At 36.9% G+C, this 20,867-nt stretch overlaps 1 protein-coding gene across 8 annotated transcripts in view; it reads right to left on the bottom strand.

Annotated features, from left to right (window-relative positions):
- DMD (dystrophin) overlaps positions 1-20,867 on the bottom strand; it is a 2,428,671-nt gene that overhangs the window by 1,734,851 nt on the left and 672,953 nt on the right. For all 8 annotated transcript variants that reach the window (XM_077145121.1, XM_077145123.1, XM_077145120.1 and 5 more), the window contains exons 3-4: positions 8,626-8,718; positions 753-830 (exon numbers count right to left, since the gene is read on the bottom strand). In XM_077145121.1, the coding sequence (XP_077001236.1) occupies positions 753-830; positions 8,626-8,718 (171 nt within the window). The remainder of the gene's footprint in view (positions 1-752; positions 831-8,625; positions 8,719-20,867) is intronic.

The raw sequence follows: 20,867 nt of genomic DNA, 5'->3' as shown, positions 1-20,867 counted from the left end.
TTATCCTTGAAAGAGACATGTAATTAGGAAGTTCCTGAAATGGTCTGGTCAATTAAAAAGGTGGTAGCAAGTTAATAAGGTACAGGGACTAAGTCCAAATTCATGATAGACAGAAGGATCCTCAAAATCATTCTGTGGTGGCTAGAACCCCTTTAACCTGCCCATTTGTTTAGGTATAACTGTTCACTTATCCAAATACCAGGCATATGTTTCCATTTAGTTAAACCAAAACTAAATTTAGGAATAGAAAACAAATTTGCAGCTCTCACTTTGAATTACAAGGAATGATTGTTCTGTATAATTTGCATGCTTGGATAAGGAGTTGAATAAATGTTGGCTTAATTCTAACAAATTTATTATCACATTCGAACACACTGCTTGTATAAACCACCATACTCAGTATAGGGAAATTCATTTGCTGCACAGAGCACTAATGTAAGTAACTTAGTTCACCGCAGGACCAAATTTGTTCACCAAATAGAACTATATTAGGTAAAATCTGAAAACAGCACAGAGTAGCCTATCAGATCTGGGCCACACTGTTCCATTGTCCTCTTTTGCATAGATTCACTTCCAGAACTCCATTAGCCACAAGCTGACATACGTGACCTCGAACACGTGATCTTAATAATAACTGCTTTGATTTCCAAGAGAACTTGAGATGTTTACTCTGCATTTGGTGCTAAAGTCCTGACTCAAAAATTAAGCATGCTGTCTCATGGTGTCCAGACCATGTTCAGTCTGCCACTTACATTATTTTTCTGCAAGACCCGCAGTGCCTTGTTGACATTGTTCAGGGCATGGACTCTTGTGGATCCTTTTTCTTTTGGCTGAAAACAAAACAAAATAGTGTTTACTTCCCAGCAGAGAGACCAACAATCTACTACTGGAAATGAAACCATTTATAAATTTCACTTCTATGTTTGAATATGTTTGAGGAATACAGGTTGTGAGGCATTGCTGTAGGAAATCTAAGAACTTTGAGCTAATCGTATCTGCAAAGTACATTCTTAGCATGAACTGACCACCCTTCAAGAATAATGATAATAATATATATATATTTTAGATAAAGGCTATTTGGGTAAGGATCATTCTTTCATTCTATAACTCATTTGGCGATTACTGCATGGCCATTGAGAGAAATATCAGCACGCATAAGGTAAGTAAAGACATTTTTTAGAAAGAGAGATAAGTAAGTACTACACTTTTAGGAAAGTTTAAGAGATTTCGGTCTAGCACAATGATATAATACCAAATACGACTAAAGGAAACTATTTCTGTCAATGTTACCTTCATTTTCCCAGTTGCTAGGGCTCAAAACCTCATACATATTTGATTTCCTGATGCTTACTCTCAATCTCCAAAATCATACTTTGTCCTGTATTTTTAAACTAACATTTGTACTACTCATTACAATGTATTTATATTTGTATTTACCCAGTGGTAGAGTCTTAGAAACTCTACCTCTAAGATGCCTGCTCTATCTACTCTCTCGTATCTTCATTTCTTTGACATTAATACAAGCTGTCATTAGTTTTTACCCAGAACATGTCAGAGACTCATTTCAAACTCTCCTACTGTACTGTTTTCCCTTACATCCATTCAACAAATCCTCAATGACTTTCTTGAACTAAAATCCCCAACAAAGAAAAGCCCCAGACCATAGGGCTGCACAGGGAAATTTTAGCAAACATTCCAAGAAGAATTAACAATAATCCTACTCAAATTCTTCTGAATAACTGAAGAAGATAGAACACTCCCTAATTGATTCTATGAGGCCAATATCATCCTCATACCAAAACCAGATAAAGATACCACAAAAAAATGAAATTTATAGACCAATATCTCTTATGAATATAGATGAAAAAACCTCAACAAAACACTAGCAAACTGAATCTAACAACACATTAAAAGAATAATACAGTATTATTAAGTGGGATTTCTCCCAGGTATGCCCAGGTGTTTCAGTACAAGAAAGCCAATTAATGTAATACACCACATTAACACAATGAAGGAAAATACATATGATCATCACAATTGATACAGAAAAGGCATTTGACAAATTCCAGCATGCTTCTTGATAAAAACACTTAGAATAGGAGAAATAGAAGGAAACTTCCTCAACATGATAAAGGGAATATATGAAAAACCACTATTAACATCATAAATAATGGTGAAAAACTGAAAGCTTTACCTCTAAGATCAAGAGTAAGACAAGGATGCCCAGTGTCATTCAAATTTGTATTGGAAGTTCTAACCAGAGGAAGCAGGCTAGAAAAAGAAATAAAAGGCATCAAACTGGAAAGGAAGAAGTAAAATATTCTATTTGTAGATGACATGAAAATCCACAATAAAACTCCTACAGCCACTAAATGAATTCAGCAAAGTGACAGGGTACAAGATCAACACCCCCAAATCAACAGTGTTTCCATACACAAGTAATGAACAATCAGAAGAAGAAATCTAGAAAAAAATTCATATGCACTAGCTAAGAAAATCAAATAGCTAGAAATAAATCTAATCAAGGATGTAAAGGTCTTGTACAAGAAAACTGCAAAGCATTTCTAAAAGAAATCAAAGAATAAATAAATAGATGTTCATGGATTAGAATACTAAATATTGTTAAGATGTCAATTTCTAACCAAAATGATTTACAAATTCAAAGAAATCTCTAACAAAATCCATCAACTGGAGTGATGTAATCAACATGGCAATGTAAATGGCTATTGAAGACCTGTTCCCCAGAGATTCAACAATAAAAGGACAATTCTCACTTGTTCAGAACTCTGGAGGAAGGTATAGATTGAGAAGGATCCCACAAATGATGACTCAAAGAAAGAGAAAAATATCAGGTAGGAAACGTCCATCCTTGATTGGCTTGTCCTCTCCCCTCCCCATCACTTGGTCCCACACACCTCGGGAAGTGCACAGACGCAGCAACTGGGTTCCCTCCCACCTCCCATTGGGACACAGACTATAAAATCTCTCACAGCAGTGAGACAGATCCCCATTTGTCCAGATACAGAGACCCAAGCCCACAGGGATACATGGCAGGTCATCAGCGATGGGGGAAGACAGACTACAAAAGGGCAGCAAGGAAGAGCCTCCAAAATGGAGGATCAGGGAGGTAATCACAAAATCTTCCCTAAAAGCAGCCAAGTACCTAGGCAGAAAGTATCCAAATCAACTGTTTGGGGACCCGGGACACAGAGAAGGATATTTTAAGGTCCAGATCAGTGAGTGATGAAGAGTCTGAGAAAACACAGACAGACTGTGTTTCCAGCCCAGGGTCTCCTGGTGCCCCTCTCCCACCCTTGAGGAAAACAGCAGTGGGAGATCTGATCCTTGCCTGGGGGACAGCTACAGACTGGGGCAGCTGGAGGAGTCCTCTGCCACAAGTAAAATAGGGACACAATTCCACATTGAGCCAGATATCAGGCAGCAAAATGAGGGCACAGGAACCCCACAGTTTCAGACTACCCAGTCAGATGCTGCTGGGCTCCAAGGGGTAAACAACTTCCGAGGATGATTAAGTCACCAAACAGCATTATCTGCTGGGCAGGCCAGAAAGCACAGGGGAACTGTGGGGCTTATCAGAGCATCTCCAGACCCTATTCCAGACCCTTTGGAGCTGATTACACCCCTTACATGGGTACCTGACCCTGTTTGGGCTGAAAAATATGGATGACACAACTGTTAAAGGAGTGCCCTAGTACAAACCTAGGCAACAATCAAACCCTAGACAAGAGAGCAAAACTGATCTTCAGTAGACCCATCAAGGTAATAAGGTGACCAAGTATCAGCAAAAAATCACAAGGTATATTAAAATGCAAGAAGAAATGGCCCAGTTGAAGGAACAGATGACAAATTTGGAGAAGATAAGAACCTGGAACAACTAATCAAAGATGTGCAAACAAATTTCCTGAATCAATTCAAAGAAATGAAGGAAAATGTATATAAAGAGATAATGTGTATTAAGAAGACACTAGAAGAGCACAAGGAAGAACTTGAAAGAATACATAGAAAAATAACAGATATTATAGAAACAAAAGATGTGGTAGATAAAATTAAAAATATGCTGAACACACACAACAGCAAATTTGAAGAGGCAGAAGAAAGAATCAGTGAGCCAGAAGACAGATCAACTGAATTCGAACAGACAAAAGAACAAGTGGAGAAAACAGTGGAAAAATTCGAGCAGGTTACAGGGAAATGATTGACAACACAAGTGCACATGTATGCATCATGGGTGTCCCAGAATGAGAAGAGGAGGGAAAGGGCCAAGAATATTTGAAGAAATAATGGTTAAAAATTTCCCAACCCTTATAAAAGACATAAATACGCAAATCCAAGAAGTCCAACATACTCCAAACAGAATAAATCCAAATAGACCCACTCAAAGACACATTGTAATGAGACTGTCAAATGCCAATGAGGAAAAAATTCTGAAAACAAGAGAAAAGTGACTGACCACACACAAGGGAAGCAAATAAGACTAAGTGCTGATTTCTCATCAGACACCATGGAAGTGAGAGCGAAGTTGTCCTTCAAAATTGAGGGAGAGTCTAAAGTATTTACAGATAAACAGAGCTGAGAGAGTTCATTAATATGAGACTGGCCCTACAAGACATATTAAAAGGAGTCCTGCCAGATAAAAAGAATAGATAGGAGAGGGAGCTCTGGAGGAGGGTACAGAGTTGAAGAATATTAGTAAGGTTGACTTAAATGATAAAAACAGAAAAAAAATAGATCTGACTAATGAAAAACAAAGGAAAAGATGGTTGCATCAAGACCAATATTTACAGTAATAACTTTAAATGTTAATGGATTAAAATCCCCAAAAGATACAGACTGGCAGAATAGATTAAAAATATGATTTCTTTATATACTGTTTACAAGAGCCTCACCTTAGACCCAAAGACATAAATAGTTTGAAAGTGAAAGGATGGAAAAAGATATTGCATGCAGGTAGTAACCAAAAGAAAGCTGGGATAACTATATTAATATCAGACAAAATAGACTTTCTTTTTTTTGCCTGGGCAGGCACTGGGAATCGAACCCAGGTCCCCGGCATGGCAGGTAAGGACTCTACCTGCTGAGCCACCATGGCCCACCCAAAATAGACTTTAAATGAAAAATGTTATAAGAGATAAAGAAGGACACTACATAGTAATAAAAGGGACAATTATGCAGGAGAATTAACAATCATAAGTATCTATGCACCTAATCAGGCATCCACAAAGTACATGAGACAAACAGTGGTAAAACTGAAGGGAGCAATAGACCACACTACTATAACAGTGGGAGACTTCAACACACCTTTCTCTCCAATAGATAGAACAACTAAACAGAGGATCAATAAAGAAACAGAGAACCTAAATACTATGATAAATTAATTAGACCAAACAGACATATACAGAATACTACATTAAAAATAGCAGGATACAAATTCTTCTCAAGTGCTCATAGAACATTCTCAAGAATAGACATATGCTGGGGCACAAATCAGGTCTTAATAAATTTTAAAAGATTACAAATATACGAAGTACTTTCTATGATCATATTGGAATGAAGCTGGAAATCAATAACAAATGGAGAACTGGAAAATACACAAATACATGGAGGTTAAACAACAAGCTCTTAAACAATCAATGGGTCAAAGAAGAAATTGCAAGAGAAATCAGTAAATATCTTGAGACAAATGAGATTGAGAACACAGCGCATCAAAACTTATGGGATACAGAGAAGGCATTGCCGAGAGAGAAATTTATAGCCCTAAACATCTACATTAAAAAGAAGGAGAGAGCTAAAATCAACAATCTGAGCTACTTGAAAAACTAGAGGAAGAACAGCAAACTAATTCCAAAGCAAGCAGAAGGAAAGAAATAAAAAGGTTAGATAAGAAATTAATAGGGAGAATAAAATTCCATCAACCTTCTTTGCAGAAAGGGGAATCCAATCATGGAATTTATATGAAAGTGTAAGCAGCCCTGAATAGTCAAAGCCATCTTGCAAAAGAAGAATGAAGTTGGAAGAATCCCACATCATGATCTTAAAACTTATCACAAAGCCACAGTAATCAAAAACAACACTGGTACTGGTCTAAGGACGATGGAATCAATTTGAGAGTTGAGAAATCACCCCTCATATTTATAGCCTTCTGACTTTTGACAAGAGGGTAAGAACCACTCAGTTGGGAAAAAAATAGTCTGCTCAAAAAATGGTGCTGGGAAAAAAGGATTTCCAACTACAAAGGAATGAAGGTGGACTACTACTTCACTCCACATACAAAAAGAAACTCGGAATGGGTCAAAGACCTAAATAAAAGAACTAGAACTATAAAACTCCTACAGGAAAACATAGGAAAGCATCTTCAGGACTTGGTATTAGGCAATGGTCTCTTAAACTTTACACCAAAGCACAAGTAACAAAAGAAAAAATAGATAAATGGGACCTCCTTATGATCTTCAAACTTATTACAAAGCCACAGTAATCAAAAACAACACTGGTACTTGTCCAAGGACAAGGGAATCAAACTGAGAGTTCAGAAATCAAAATTAAGAACTTTTGAGCCTCAAAGGACTTTATAATTACAGTAATCCAACAACCTATACAACGGGAGAAAATATTTAGAAACCACATATTCAATAAATATAATATCCAGAATATATAAAGAAGTCCCTCAATTCAACAACAAAAAGATTAACAATCAATTTAAAATTACAAAAGATCTGAATAGACATTTCTCCAAAGAAAATGTACAAGTAGCCCCAAAGCACATAAAGTGAGGATCAGCATCCTTAGCCATTAGGGAAATGCTACTATTTTTTTAAAAAGGAAAATTACAAGGGTTGGAGAGGATGTGGACAAATAGGAACACTCTTTCTTTGTTGGTGGGAATGTAGAATAGTGTAGCCACTGTGGCAGGCATTTTGGCACTTCCCCAGAAAGATAAGCATATTAGCATAGGATCTGGCAATCCCACTTTTAGGTATATATCCAAAAGAAATAAAAGCATGAACTTGAAAAGACATTTGTATACCAATGTTCACAGAGGCATTATTCACAACTCTCAAAAGGTTGAAGCAACCTAAGTGTCCATCAACTGATAAACAAAATGTGGTATAGAAACACAATGAAATATTATTCAGCCACGAAAAGGAATGAAGTTCTGATGCATGCTGTGGCATGCATGAAACTTGAAGACATCATGTTGAGTGAAATAAGCCAGAAACAAAAGGAAAATATTGTATGATCTTGCTGATGAAATAAAAAGAATAAGCAAAATCATAGAGTTAAAATCTAGAAAACAGGTTACCAGGGGACATGGTGGGGATTTGGAATAGGGAGCTCCCATACACCAACCTATTATTAACACACTGCATCAGTATGATTCATTTGTTAAAACTGATAAAAGCACATATTTGTAATTGCACTTTTAAGTCCATGGTTTAACTTATGGTTTACTGTCTACGTTATGAAATTCCACAGATTGGATTTTTTTCAATTTTTATTCATAGGCTGCAGATGATTATACACATATATACCTCTAACCAGTGAAATCAGGACTGAAATAAGGACTACACATCACCCATGAGTTGGCAAAAAGTTCATGTCAAAGGGAATATGAACTTTTTTTTTGCAGTTCACTAAAGTGACTATTTCAGTAAGCCAGAAGGCTGTTCTGATAGCAGCGCAAGTTCTGGCTTCTCAGTAATGTATTGGAACAAATTTAATTTAATAATATATTAACCCCATATAGTAGCAAGGTGTGCCCCTGTCCTGTAGGACTTCAGAATTCAATTGAGGAGGGATATTATAGTCATACACACATACACGAAAGAGAATACACAATAATTGAAGAGGGGCTGACTTTGCATACAAAGACAGACATTCCATGTTTTTTAAGAAGACAGCTAAATTAGCAAGGAGAATTTGAGAAGTCGGCAGAACAAAGGTTTCTGAAGGGCTGCCAGAACAGACATTCAGAAAGCATTGCAGGCAATTAAAACAGCAGAGGCAAAAACCCAGGTATACCTGACAGAACACACAGAGACCAACTGGGCTTAGCTGTGGGTTTGCATAAGAGAGTTGTAGGAGGCAAAATGGGAGATAGGATTTTGGGTGGCTCTGAATGTGAGCTGGGATTTGTATTTTAGCTACAAAATCAGTGCGTGGGTGTTTGGGGAATGTGTTGGGAAGTGGCAGTGAGGGTCAAAGACGAGAGATGCTGGCCATAATTTAGCAGGATTCATTTGATATGTGTCTGTAGATTTTTACCACTTGAAGAATCATAGCAAACTAAGAATAAGATTATTTCAACCAGGAGATCTGGATTTCAGAGCTCTTTTCTGCATTGCAAGCACTTGGTCAAGTGAACTCACACATGTCCATGATGTTATTGATCTGTAATTGTCGCCCTGTTGGTGGGCATATGATGGACTATGTCAAAATTAAACTAGTATTGCAAGACTGTTTTGCTCAGGAAGAGGTCCTCCATTCCTAACTAAGTCAGTAATTAGTAAATTATTGCATTTTAATAGAGCTCATAAAACTCTGCCAAGTTTATTTCTGGTCTGAAACTATTAAGATCATGATGAGCTTTCTCGAAAATAAGTCGCTCACCAGTTTTTGCCCTGTCAGGCCTTCGAGGAGGTCGAGGAGACGTCTCCCATCCTGCAGGTCACTGAAGAGGTTCTCTATGTGCTGCTTCCCAAACTGAAAGACAAAATATATGCAGTTAAACAAAGCGCACTTCCAGTGGTCCATTTCTATGATCATGCCTCTTGAGATTCAAAGCTATGTTTAAGGATAGTTAATGTAACTCATTTTTAATCTGCCAAAGGTGATGGATGAAAAAGAATACATATAAGACTAGCCTAACATATCAACATTAGGTAAATCTATTTAAATTGTTTTTTTTTTAATAACAAGAGTTGTATATCTGTAGCCTAATAGATCTTTTTAAATCAACTTTTGGAATACTGATTCTATAAAGGAGAGAAAAAGTGATCAAATCACCAGGTGGGAGAAGTAAACACCCATACACGTGAAAGAGACCGCACATAGTTTGCCCTAGGTGGGTACATAAAATGTAATCATTCCATTCACTTAGAAGTTCGAATTATCAACACCTTTGACCACTAGAGCATGGTTTCTCTACATAATCATTGGCCATATTACCTCAGAGTGATCCATTCTTACATTGGAAGGCTCTAGTTTTAGGAAGATCTGGTTTAAATTAAGTTGAAGAAAGCCCCTGAGAGCTTTTCATCTTTTTTTTTCATCAGTTCTCGCTGGGATTATATTGAGGAAATATAATCGTTATTAATAAAATCTATAATTTCTGGAGCAACTGCATATGATTGATAGTTTTCTGAATAAGTGGAACTATCTTATGACCTTTGTGACATTTCTATGAGGTTAGCCCTAATGTATATATAGCTGAGGCACAAAGAGGTTGAACATGTGGCCTTTGTCATGAATCTAGAGGCTAAGATTTTGTCCCAGATGGAACACCTGGGGGTCCTTTTTATCTTATCATGCTGCCTTCTTGGTGTTTTTCTTCTTCCATATGATTTTCCCTAAAATATTTGATTTCTTCTGTCATATGCCCCCCATCTTTTTCCCGTTGCTGATTAACTGTACAATCACTTCATATGAGCCCATTCCAAGCTGTTTCTTCACCTAAGACATCTGGAAAGCCCTAATTTGTTTATCAGCCACAGATGTTTATTGAGCACCAATAAACCTGAACTAAGTGCTGAAGCATTCACCAGTAAACCAGACAGCAATGGACACAGCCCTTTTAGAACTTAGAATCCAGCAGGAAAAACAGATATTCTTAAAAGTTAATACTAGATAGAAGCTGTATCAGAAATTAAGGGGCACAACCGTGAGACCTCCCATAGTACAGGGAAAAGGGAATACTTTCCCCAAAAATGTCAAGTGAGGGGTCAAATGGTAGACTTTGGGTTAAGTGGGCTCTTCTCACCCACTCCTGGATCACATCCAAACAGTGAATCTTAAACAGAAAAAGAATATCAGGAAGAACCCTGGTTTCCAGGCATAAGACATCCCTGAAGATTCCAAGATGGGCGATGTTGGATTTACGCTTTACCTACAGCCAGGTAGCCATGTCAATGCCAGGTCCTGTCACGACCACTCACTTTATGCCCAGGTTTGGGACTCTAGCTCATACAATAACTGTAACAAAGGTAACTACAAATTTTACTTTAGAGATGCTAATAAAAGAGTTCTGGTTAACATTCCATGAGAAAAAGAAATCGACACAAGACACTAACATGCTGGAAAAATTTTAAAAGCAGCTTTAACACATAATGTACAAGTAAACAAACATTTCAGTGTTTTTTTTTTTTGATAAGTTTAAAAGCCACATGTTTCTCAAATACACCTGTAAACATATGAGGTTCTTAAGAGCATCATTTGGTAGTGTGTATTCATTCTCTTTACTTAACAATAGAAAGCCTTTCTTAAAGTTTTATGAACTTGCAAGTTTAAGGAAAACAACTTTAAGGAAGGCTTTCTATTGTTAAGTAAAGAACCTCATATCTAATGTGTTTAAACTCAGCATTTTATGGGATATTAAGGCTTCGTTTTCAAAGTGATTGAAGGTCCACAAAGCCTCAAAAATGTATATTTTTTTTTCAAGGAAAACACTTTACAGGTGGGTTTGAGAAACATGTGGCTTCTAAACTTTTCAAAAACACTGAAATGTTTGAAGTTTTGAAGAGAAAGCATAGTTGACTGGAAGAAATACTTGTGCTTATGGAAACAAAATATAAGTATGTCCAACCAGGAAAGACGTAGATGGCAGAATGTTGTTGATTTAAGAAGAGGATGAGAGACTGGGAAAGCTGCAGTAAGTTAAACCATGAAATTCAGGTAAACAGGGATCATATAGCATCGAAGATACAAGGACTAGAAGTTTTAGGTAAGGAGTCTACACAAATGTCAGCAAGGCAAGTAGGATCTTACTTTTGGTCCAAAACTAGGCATATACCAGAGTCTTATAATTCTCCCATTAGAACCGGAATCAACCAAGACGGAGAGGGAGTGAAGGATTGCAAGGCCAGTCAGAGGACTCTAGGGGTAGCTAGTGGGGGCATCTAGGAAGAAGAAGGAGTGAGGCAGTAGAGAAAAGGACAGTTACTGTTATCATACATAATTTTAAAATTCATGCAATCAATGATAAATTAAAGTATCACAATTGAAATCCAATTTAAATTTGCTACAGCCACTGTGTTTTCTAATAGAATGCTTCTCAGAATGTCCCACCAAAGCATCCTTCCAGCATATGAAGTTGAATGAATTTACCCTAGAGTCTGGCAGCATGAATTCAGCAGTGATTGCAGATTCACAATTTCTATGAAAGCATATTCGTTATGTTTAAAATTCATGAAGATTTTGCTTTCCTTTTCTAATGTATGTGACAGTTAATTTCATGTGTCAACTTCGCTAGGTTGTTATGGTGTCCAGTTATTTGGTCAAGAAGGCTCTGGCCTGATTGCTACTGTGAGGGTATTTCATAGATGGATTTGTATATATAGTCAGTTGATTGCATCTACAATCAACAAAGGAGATCACCTTCAGCAATGAGAGGAGTCTCCTCATACAATTAGTTGGAGGTCTTAAAGCAAGAATTGAGGATTTCAGCAGTTAGGAAGAATAACTTCTATCTATCTCTACTTCAGACAGACAGCTTCTCCTGAGGAATTCAATGTCACTTTCATCAGAGTTTCCAACTTGTGGCCTGCCCTGTGGAATTTGGACTTAGCAATCTCCATGGTGGCATAAGTCATTCCTGTAATAAATCTCTTGATTTTTACACACATACACAATTATGCCTGTTCTCCTGGCAGTTTTGTTTCTATGGAGAGCCCTGACTAAAACAATGTGTGTTTGCTTGAACAAAACTATAATTTTACTCAAAAGTAAATTTCAAGCCCTTTTGAGTTTAATGAAGTTCCCCTCCTATCATCTAATTAAAATGAGAATCAAATTTGGTTCCCGGTGCCTGTCCAAGCCGAAAAAAAAAAAAAAAAGAGAGAGAATCAACAAAAATTCCAACATTTATATCTGTAACATCATGGACCTGCCAGATGCTCAGTCTGATACTTCTTGTGATGTGGATATTCCAGGGAAAACATAACATCTACTTTCTCTCCAATTCTTTCCTATCTTCAACAACTCATTCTCTAGCACTGTGGGTATGACACAGCGATATTAGCATAGGTTTCAGAGGGAGATATACCTAACTTTTGAATTCAAGTCTCCTATTACCTAGCTCAGATACAGTGGGTAAGTGACATATCCTTTCTGCAGCACAATTTCTTCATTAGTAAATGGAGGATTGAGATAATACCACGGCAGAGCACATCTGTGAGGTTTAAATGAAATAATGTAGATATCTGACATAGACTTGGCAAACAGTAGATACTCAATAAACAATGGGTGATTTCAACTTTTTTACTCTATTATTCCTTGCTACTTCTCTTTCCTTGGCCAAATTCTTGGTATAGATAAAATAAAGGTACTTTATAGCACCTACTGGAAAGTACAGAACTCCCCTATAATGTGTTCTTCTTTTGCTTAGCTTGGCACCCCTCTGTGAGTGAAAATCAAGGAGGGAAGATATCATTCCATCTTCAGTTATTAATATTGGCAAGTGCAAGTAGCACTGTGGAAAGAGAGGTTTTAAGCCCTTCATCTCTTTTCTTGTCCTCTTGGCTATTTCAATCAAACCTTTTATTTTCCTCTGTTTCGTTTTCTACACCTGCAGTATCCTTTTGTTACATCATTTTATGTCAGGAAAATAGTAATATTTCCTTCAAATACTTGCCCTGTAATGTTTTTTTTTTCAAGCATATGAAACTTATTTTGCAAAACACACAAAATATAAAATCCTATTTGGGCCATGTGGCCCTATGGTTCTCTGTCTATAAAACCTTTCATGACTAATATTTTCTTTATTGAATAAACTTTTGATATTACTCAGAAGTTCAATGCATTCACTTATATATATTTTTCTCTCTTGTGAAGCCAAATGACTACGAAATGAGACAACAAAACATTAGGGACACCCAAATCGATAAGCCAAGCCCTTAATCTCAAGGCTTGCTCTTGTGAAGATTATGAATATAGCAGAGAAGCTTAGCCTACCTATAGATATGCTTAGGAGCATATATTTTTTATATTGGATATATAAAAAAAATCATCATAATCAGCTTTAAAAATTTTTTTTGTGTGAAAAATAACATAGATACAAAAAAGCAATAAATTTCAAAGCACAATACAACAATTAGTTGTAGAACAGATTTCAGAGTTTGGTATGGGTTGCAATTCCACAATTTTAGGTTTTTATTTCTAGCTGCTCTAAGATACTGGAGACTAAAAGATATGTCAATATAATGATTCAGTAATCCTACTCATTTGTTAAACCCTACCTTCTCTGTCTAACTCCACCATCACCTTTGATCTTTCTCCCACTCTTTAGGGGTTTTTGGGCTATGCCCATTCTAACTTGTTCATGTTGGAAGGGGCTAGAAATAGTATGTGGTAGGGAGATGGAACTAGCTGGTGTTCTGGAGCGGCTGTCCCCTATAGGATTCAGGTCTTATCTCAGGGATCCATCTGAAGGTTATAAGCTTCTGGAAAGTTACACTAGTGTACGAAACCTTTGTAGGATCTTATGTATTGCTCTAGGTGTACTTTACAATTGGCTGGAATGGTTTTGGTTCGAGTTTGGCAAGTTATAGTAGGTAGCAATGTCTAAGTGAAGCTTGCATCAGAGTGATTTCCAGTGTAGCCTCTCGACTTCTGCTGCCAGGGAGACTTTCATCCCTGGATGTCATGTCCCACGTAGAGTGGAGCATAATCATTTCACTTGCAGAGTTAGGCTTAGAGAGAGGCCACATCTGAGCAACAAAAGAAGTCCTCCAGAGGTGACTCTTAAGCATATCTATAGGTAGGCTAAGCTTCTCTGCTATATTCATAATCTTCACAAGAGCAAGCCTTGAGATTAAGGGCTTGGCTTATCGATTTGGGTGTTCCTAATGTTTTGTTGTCTCATTTCGTAGTCATTTGGCTTCACAAGAGAGAAAAAAATATATAAGTGAATGCATTGAACTTCTGAGTAATATCAAAAGTTTATTCAATAAAGAAAATATTAGTCATGAAAGGTTTTATAGACAGAGAACCATAGGGTCACATGGCCCAAAGAGGATTTTATATTTTGTGTGTTTTGCAAAATAAGTTTCATATGCTTGAAAAAAAACATTACAGGGCAAGTATTTGAAGGAAATATTACTATTTTCCTGACATAAAATGATGTAACAAAAGGATACTGCAGGTGTAGAAAACGAAACAGAAGAAAATTAAAGGTTTTTTATGCCTCCAATGTTTTGGAGCAGCTAGAAGGAAAAATCTGAGATGATGATGTGGTAGCTCATGACAAACTCTGGGATCTGTCCTGTAACTACTTGTTGAAGAGTGCTTGTCCTTTCTTTGCTTTGTATATATGCTATATTATAGAATAAAAAAGTGAAAAAAAAATGAGACAACAATCCTTCATAACCATTCTTAGTATGAAATAAAGAAATACACAACAATGTTCAAAAAGAAACTCAGATTGATAAGTGTCATAAAGAAAGTGAAAAATATCAAAATTCAAAAAAAACCCGAGAAATGGACAGAAACACATATATGAAAACACTTAAATGGTTTCTGACTCTTCAGAATTGTGCCAGTATTTCCACCTGAAAACACAGAAGTATCAATAAAATGTTCCAGTAAAAGGTAAAGAGCACAGGGATAATTTAGCACGGACTTCTGGTTCTAGGAAGTTCATAGACTTCTCTGGTTGCTCAGAATGTCAAGATATTTCTCTGTGATTACAATTATCTTGCTACTAGAAACTTCGAAAGTACAGGAACTACCAAAAAGGAATGGAAAACTGGGGATTCAAAACTTATTGGCGAATGCAGCTACCAGCTCACATAAAAACAATGCAACCCATTGTAGTGTAAATTACAGCTTCCATGGATGATTGTTTTTTAATAAGAAACAATAAACACATGTGTTTATTGAAGTATAATACACATGCAGGAGGGTACATACATCTTGGGTGTTCAGCTCAATGAATCTTCACAAACAACACGTTCATATTACCAGAAATCAAATGAAGAAACAGGGAGTGATCAGCATCCTGGGAGCTTCCTCATGCCTCTTTCTGTATGCTAGGTCCCTCAAGGATGACCCATGATCTTGATTTTTAGCATGATAGATAGGTTTTACCTTGAAAAGAGTCTCTTCAAAACAAAACAAAATAAAACAAAAAAACTAATGCTGGCTTAGTATCTTATATTAGGACAACCTGATTGAAATATATCAGGTTTATGCATATGGAATTCAGAAAGAAAAAGTCATAGTGATTAAATATGTAATTTTGGCCCCAATGTAATGGAAGTGAACAACTTCAAAGTATCAGGATTAAATGGGTACCTTACATAGAAAAGTCTCAATAAACCCTGATCACATTCCCCCCTCCCGCCTTCCTTTTAAATGCCAACACCTGGCGTAGAGACTGTGCCTCTCCTTTGAGGGTCCAGGTTCCTGGCAAGAACTGAGTAATTTGAGGAGAGTTTAATAAAGGATTATTTACAAAGAAGAGGGCAGGGTATAAATGAAACTATGGGGACTAGTGACAGAAGTACTATTATCATTTTTAAACCTATAGGAATGAAGAGAGAGAGAGACAGGTTTTGGTCCTTAGACAAAGAAAGAACCACTTGACATGGGCTATGATATTGGGGTGACAAATGCCACCAGTACACAGTAAATAAATGCCCTGAACTTTTTTTCCCTTCTCCCTCTAATCTCTTATTAGTGCTTCTAGTGGCGAAACCCAACTGGAAGCCAAGGGCAAAGGTGACTCCTCATATAGTTCACAGAGGTCAATTTTCCAAGAGGCTGACAATGGGTCTAGAAGGATAAAACAAAGACACTCAGCACCTTAGGCATGGCAACAAATTCCCTTTGAGCTGAGATGCTAGAACATTCCAGCCAGGACAGGAATGGGGGCCCATGTATTTCTTCTCCTAGGTGCCTCCTACATTATTTCTTTCTCTGGTAATGAGGTTTCAAGGAACCAAAGTATCCCTGGAACTCATCCTCTTCTTTAATAGGGGTATCAACATACAGCAGTGCTTCATGGGCTTTAACAGATGATGATGAACATGTATTTATTCATTATTCTTTAGCATCAAATAGTTATACAGATTTCTATATACTAGAAACAGCACTAAAACCTGGGCTACAAAGATAAGGAAAAACCAAATTATGCCTTGGAGCAAAAAAAGTGCCCAAGAACTAAGTTAGATAATATAAGTGTTTAACCCTCTCTCCAGATATGAAATGTTACTGGGCATAACTTTATAAGCCATCATCATTAGGACCCAATGTGCAAAATATACTGTTAAGTATACCGGAAATGATTCAGTCAGTTTACACAGTAGAACATCTGACGACAACATGACACTAGTTAACGGAAATTGAGTCATTATCTTTAAATGGTCTATAATAAATCCCAAAGTAAAGTTTGCTTAACGAAAAGTGAGCATGATTTGTTGCCTGACAAGATCTATCTTTAACATGCTTTGTAATAAAACTGAATTCCTAATGTACGCTTGAGTTTTCTCATCAGCAATTAGATAGTGCAATACTAATTCATCTCACAGGCATTCTGAAATGAACCTTCGTGAAACTATGGTAAATAATTTTCTACCTTGCATTCTAGATGTAACCTTAATAATACTCAAAGTGCTTTTAAAGTATGTGAAAACTTTACAAATTATTAGAGTGGCTAATTATATTATACCAGCTGTAAATAGCCCTATAAATATAAATATAAATATAAATCAACTGAATGACACAGGTAAAGGATTGAAGTTTAAAACAGCTAGAGGTGGAAATCGAGGTTAGTTATAGTCTATCTGAATCACAGCTTTTGTGACAGAAACAGCAAGGCATGAAGTTGGCAAGAGGAAGCACTTTGTTTCAAAGCATCTAAATAACACTGTTGAAAAAGAAAAACAGACACTGTGATGCGATGGGCAGGCTCACTGAGAAATGCCAACAACCATCAGCACGGAACTCAAGGCAAAATACAGAGGGGAAGAGGGCTCTTCAGACTGGTTCAGATCCAGCAGAAAAAGACATCATGGCCCAAGGACTTGTGAAGGATGCCATGAATTAATAAATACAAATTTTCTTTATAAATATTAATTCTTATAATTTCACAATTACACTGCAGTGAAACTATGTGTGGACAGTATCTATAATAAGATGCAGCCGCTTCCTAATCCTTCCCTTAGGCTACCCACTAAGGAAGTCTGCTATGATCCATTCATCCTCTCCTCTTCCAGGTCTCTTTCTGATGAGTGTCTGACTCGAGGCAGACTAGAGGAACAGGAGACACACAGAAAAACAAAAATCACATAGGAAATAGAATATTTAAGTCCGAGTGTCTGCTGGAGTTACACCTTTATTTCCTCCTAATAGGTTGAACTATATACAATAGTTATTTCTCTGATCAAATATGGCAGAATATTGGCAATTTCGTACTATTCAGCCTCATATATTGCCTAAAGACGAGTGATAATTGTTGAGAGCTTACTTTATGTCAGCCACTCTTCTGTGCAGTTCACATGGATCATTTCAATGAATTCCCAGCACAATCAATTAAAATCATTTCTAGTTTACATAGTATGAAACAGACACAGAAAGATAAGTAACTTGAGTAAGGTCACACAAGCTAATAAACAGCAGATGTGAATCCAAACTTGCGCTGTCTATCTCCAGATCTCTTAACCACTCTCTACTTTGCAACTGCTGCTTCTTCTGGGCTTTATTATAACACTTCACTTGTGCATTTTCATAATCTCTTTTAATAAGGGAAGGATAATTTCACTGATTTCTTCCTTCTTCCCCTGAGGTTTCAGAAGGTCAAAAACCATTATGTAGTCTACAAACAAAATTGCTCCTAATTTTAGGTTGGCTCTATAATTGAAGGACGATAACACAGGGATAATTCTACATCTCTACATAAGAGCAAATTCTTCAAGGTCCTAAATGCCTATGTTTCTATCACTTGCCTTCAGGGGTTCCATTAACTCCTGAGAACTCCAATTCAATATGCCAAGCAGAGTTTCCCACCACATGCAGTAAATACTGCACTAGAGCCCAAAAGAAATTTGTTAAATGCAGAATTTAACAAATTTGAAAAAAAAACGGGCTTTACTATTTATATTAATTAAAAGAATACCTCCTTAAAAGAGCCCTAGAATGTTATGAATCAAAATATAACAGAGTCCTTGAAACTGGTGAGGATTAAATCAGATAGTATTAAATAGAAGGGATAGTTCTTTTCTTGCATTCGCATGTGCACCCATTCCTTGAGAGATCCATTTAAGCATGTCACTTATTTATTTGGAAGTCTTCCATGCAAGATGCAGCAGGGTTTTGTGTGAAAGAATATAGCACCTGGGAGCAAATCATCTTTTGTTTAAATCGTAGTACTAGCTTTTTCCAGTTGTGTGAACCTGATTCAAATATACAATATGCTGCTTATTTTCCTCATTTATCACAGGAAGGGGGTGTTAAATTATTCACCTAAGTTTAATGACTATTATTCAAATGCTTCATATTATATCAGGCACTGGGCAAAATTGGGAGGATATAAAGATAGAACAGATATTGCCACTGTTTTCACTGTGTTAGTTACAGTCTAGGAAGGAGGCATGCATTTACGCAAATATAATTATAGTACTGTGTTATAATCCTGTCAAAATGGTATCGTAAGTGTGGTGCCTGCACAAATAAGGGAGATACCATCTTTGCTTGAGAGAATAACAGAAGCAGAAATACTTGAATCAGCTTAACAATATTGAATAGGAAATCAACAGGTGAAAGATGTGAAAAGGGGAAGAGAAGTAGAGGGAGCTTCAAAGGCTAAGGATTAGAGAAATTAAATTGCATGAGCTATTCAAAGAACTATGATAAATTCTTGGAGCACAAAATTCATGGGGATTGGGGATGATGAGATTAGAAAGGTTTGAGAGATCATATCAGAAACTTGCCCAAATGCCTAGTGTTTTTTTATTTTCATTCCACTGAAAATGGTATCTCATTTTGAAAAGCTTTGACCATATTTTTCACATTCCTATCTAGACTGATACTGTAACGGGGTTAATATACTTAGGAAAGGCCAATATTGGCATTGTTTGGAGGCTAATTTTGGAGTCTTAAGAATTTGAGAGAACCATTCTTGTGTGGAAATATTCCTCGGCAAGACGGTTGCCTTGTCCAGGACCAACAGTCCTGAACTGTAAACAGGAGCTTCTTAAACCCCTAAATCAGTTATCTGCCTTTACATCTGAATCTGTGTTTGAAAAAGTGGAGGTCACCATCTGTGGTAGCTTAAATGCACAGAACTGGTCCAAGTATCTTATCCTTTCCTGAATCCATGCCCTTTGCAATTTCACTTTCCAGCTCCTTCCACCAAGAGGTGGTATCTCTTTGCATGCCTCCTATGAATGTGGGGCTGGCCTCTGACTTGCTTTGGCCAATAAAAAGCATTGGAAGTGATGGTGTGCCCCTTTCAACTGTAGGCCTCAAAAGAGTTTGGCCACTTAGCTTTCTCTTTCATGCCTCTTCCTTCACCATAAGAACATGCCTGAGGCAGTCTGTTGGTGGGCAGGACTGAGGAGCAGAGCTGAGTTGCCCCAGTTGTCCGAGACGAGGTCGTCCCAGACTGGCTGACGGCCAGTTATGTGGGAGAGCTCAGCCAAGCTGAGAAAAGCCAGTAGTCAGCCTACTGTGGAAAAGAGACATGTGAGTCATCTTGCAGTGAGCAGAACTGCCTGGCCAACATGCGGATTTGAAAGAATAATAAATGGTTGCTATTTTAACCTACTGCGTTTCAAAGTGGCTTGTTACACAGCAATAGCTGCTGGGTACACTGTCCACATAGGAGTGTTTAAACCTGTGCAGGGGATGGTTTACTGAAAAAAATAAACCATGTACGAAGGTGGAAAAAATTATTTATGAGATATGTTTAACAGAGCCATTGCAATATCTGTGAAAAGTACTTGAAGCTTTTAGAAAATACTGGTTCACTACTGGAGCTGATTATGGGGGGAAAATATCAGTCTCTAGAGATAGGATGCAAAGGGTGATTTGGAGAAAAGCAAAGTCAATATATTCCCACAGCTCCTCCAATATCATCAACTAAAAATGTACAGATTAACAAAGTCCTACTGTTTTTAGTTCTCATCTTCATGGAACAATAAAGAATTACAATAGCGCTGACCTTAAAAAAATCACTAAAGCTAACCTTTAAGAAAATACAGTTTGTTCACTCTTTTGTGGTACTCATATATTGTAAATGTACCAAAGATTTATTTCTTGCCCAAACATGCTCATTTGCTATTCACTTGAATGATCTGAGAAGTTCAAAACAAGAAAAATTGGAGGACTGTTTATTTCTCCAATTTGTTAGATTTTTTATTCTGTTGTCACTTTAGATAAAAATTCCCCTTTATCTGATTTTCTCTTTTATAAGCTCTAATTTACAGTGCTTTCTAATTCATACATTTTCAAAACAAAAATAGTGAATCAAAAAAAAGTCTCCGTGAATTAAAACTGTCACTGTTGGTTAGCATTTCTAGAAAAATACACTTTTCTTAAAAATAAATTAAGATGAATAACAGTCAAAAGGAAGTAGTTTGGCTTGACATTTTTGCCTTGTAAGGTCCATGTGAAAAAATTTTAAATGTCAGTCAAATTAA

Source organism: Tamandua tetradactyla, chromosome X, assembly GCF_023851605.1.
Source record: "Tamandua tetradactyla isolate mTamTet1 chromosome X, mTamTet1.pri, whole genome shotgun sequence".
Lineage (NCBI taxonomy): Eukaryota > Metazoa > Chordata > Mammalia > Pilosa > Myrmecophagidae > Tamandua > Tamandua tetradactyla.
The sequence above is the reverse complement of the archived record's forward strand: the minus strand, read 5'-3'. Positions and strand labels throughout refer to the sequence as shown.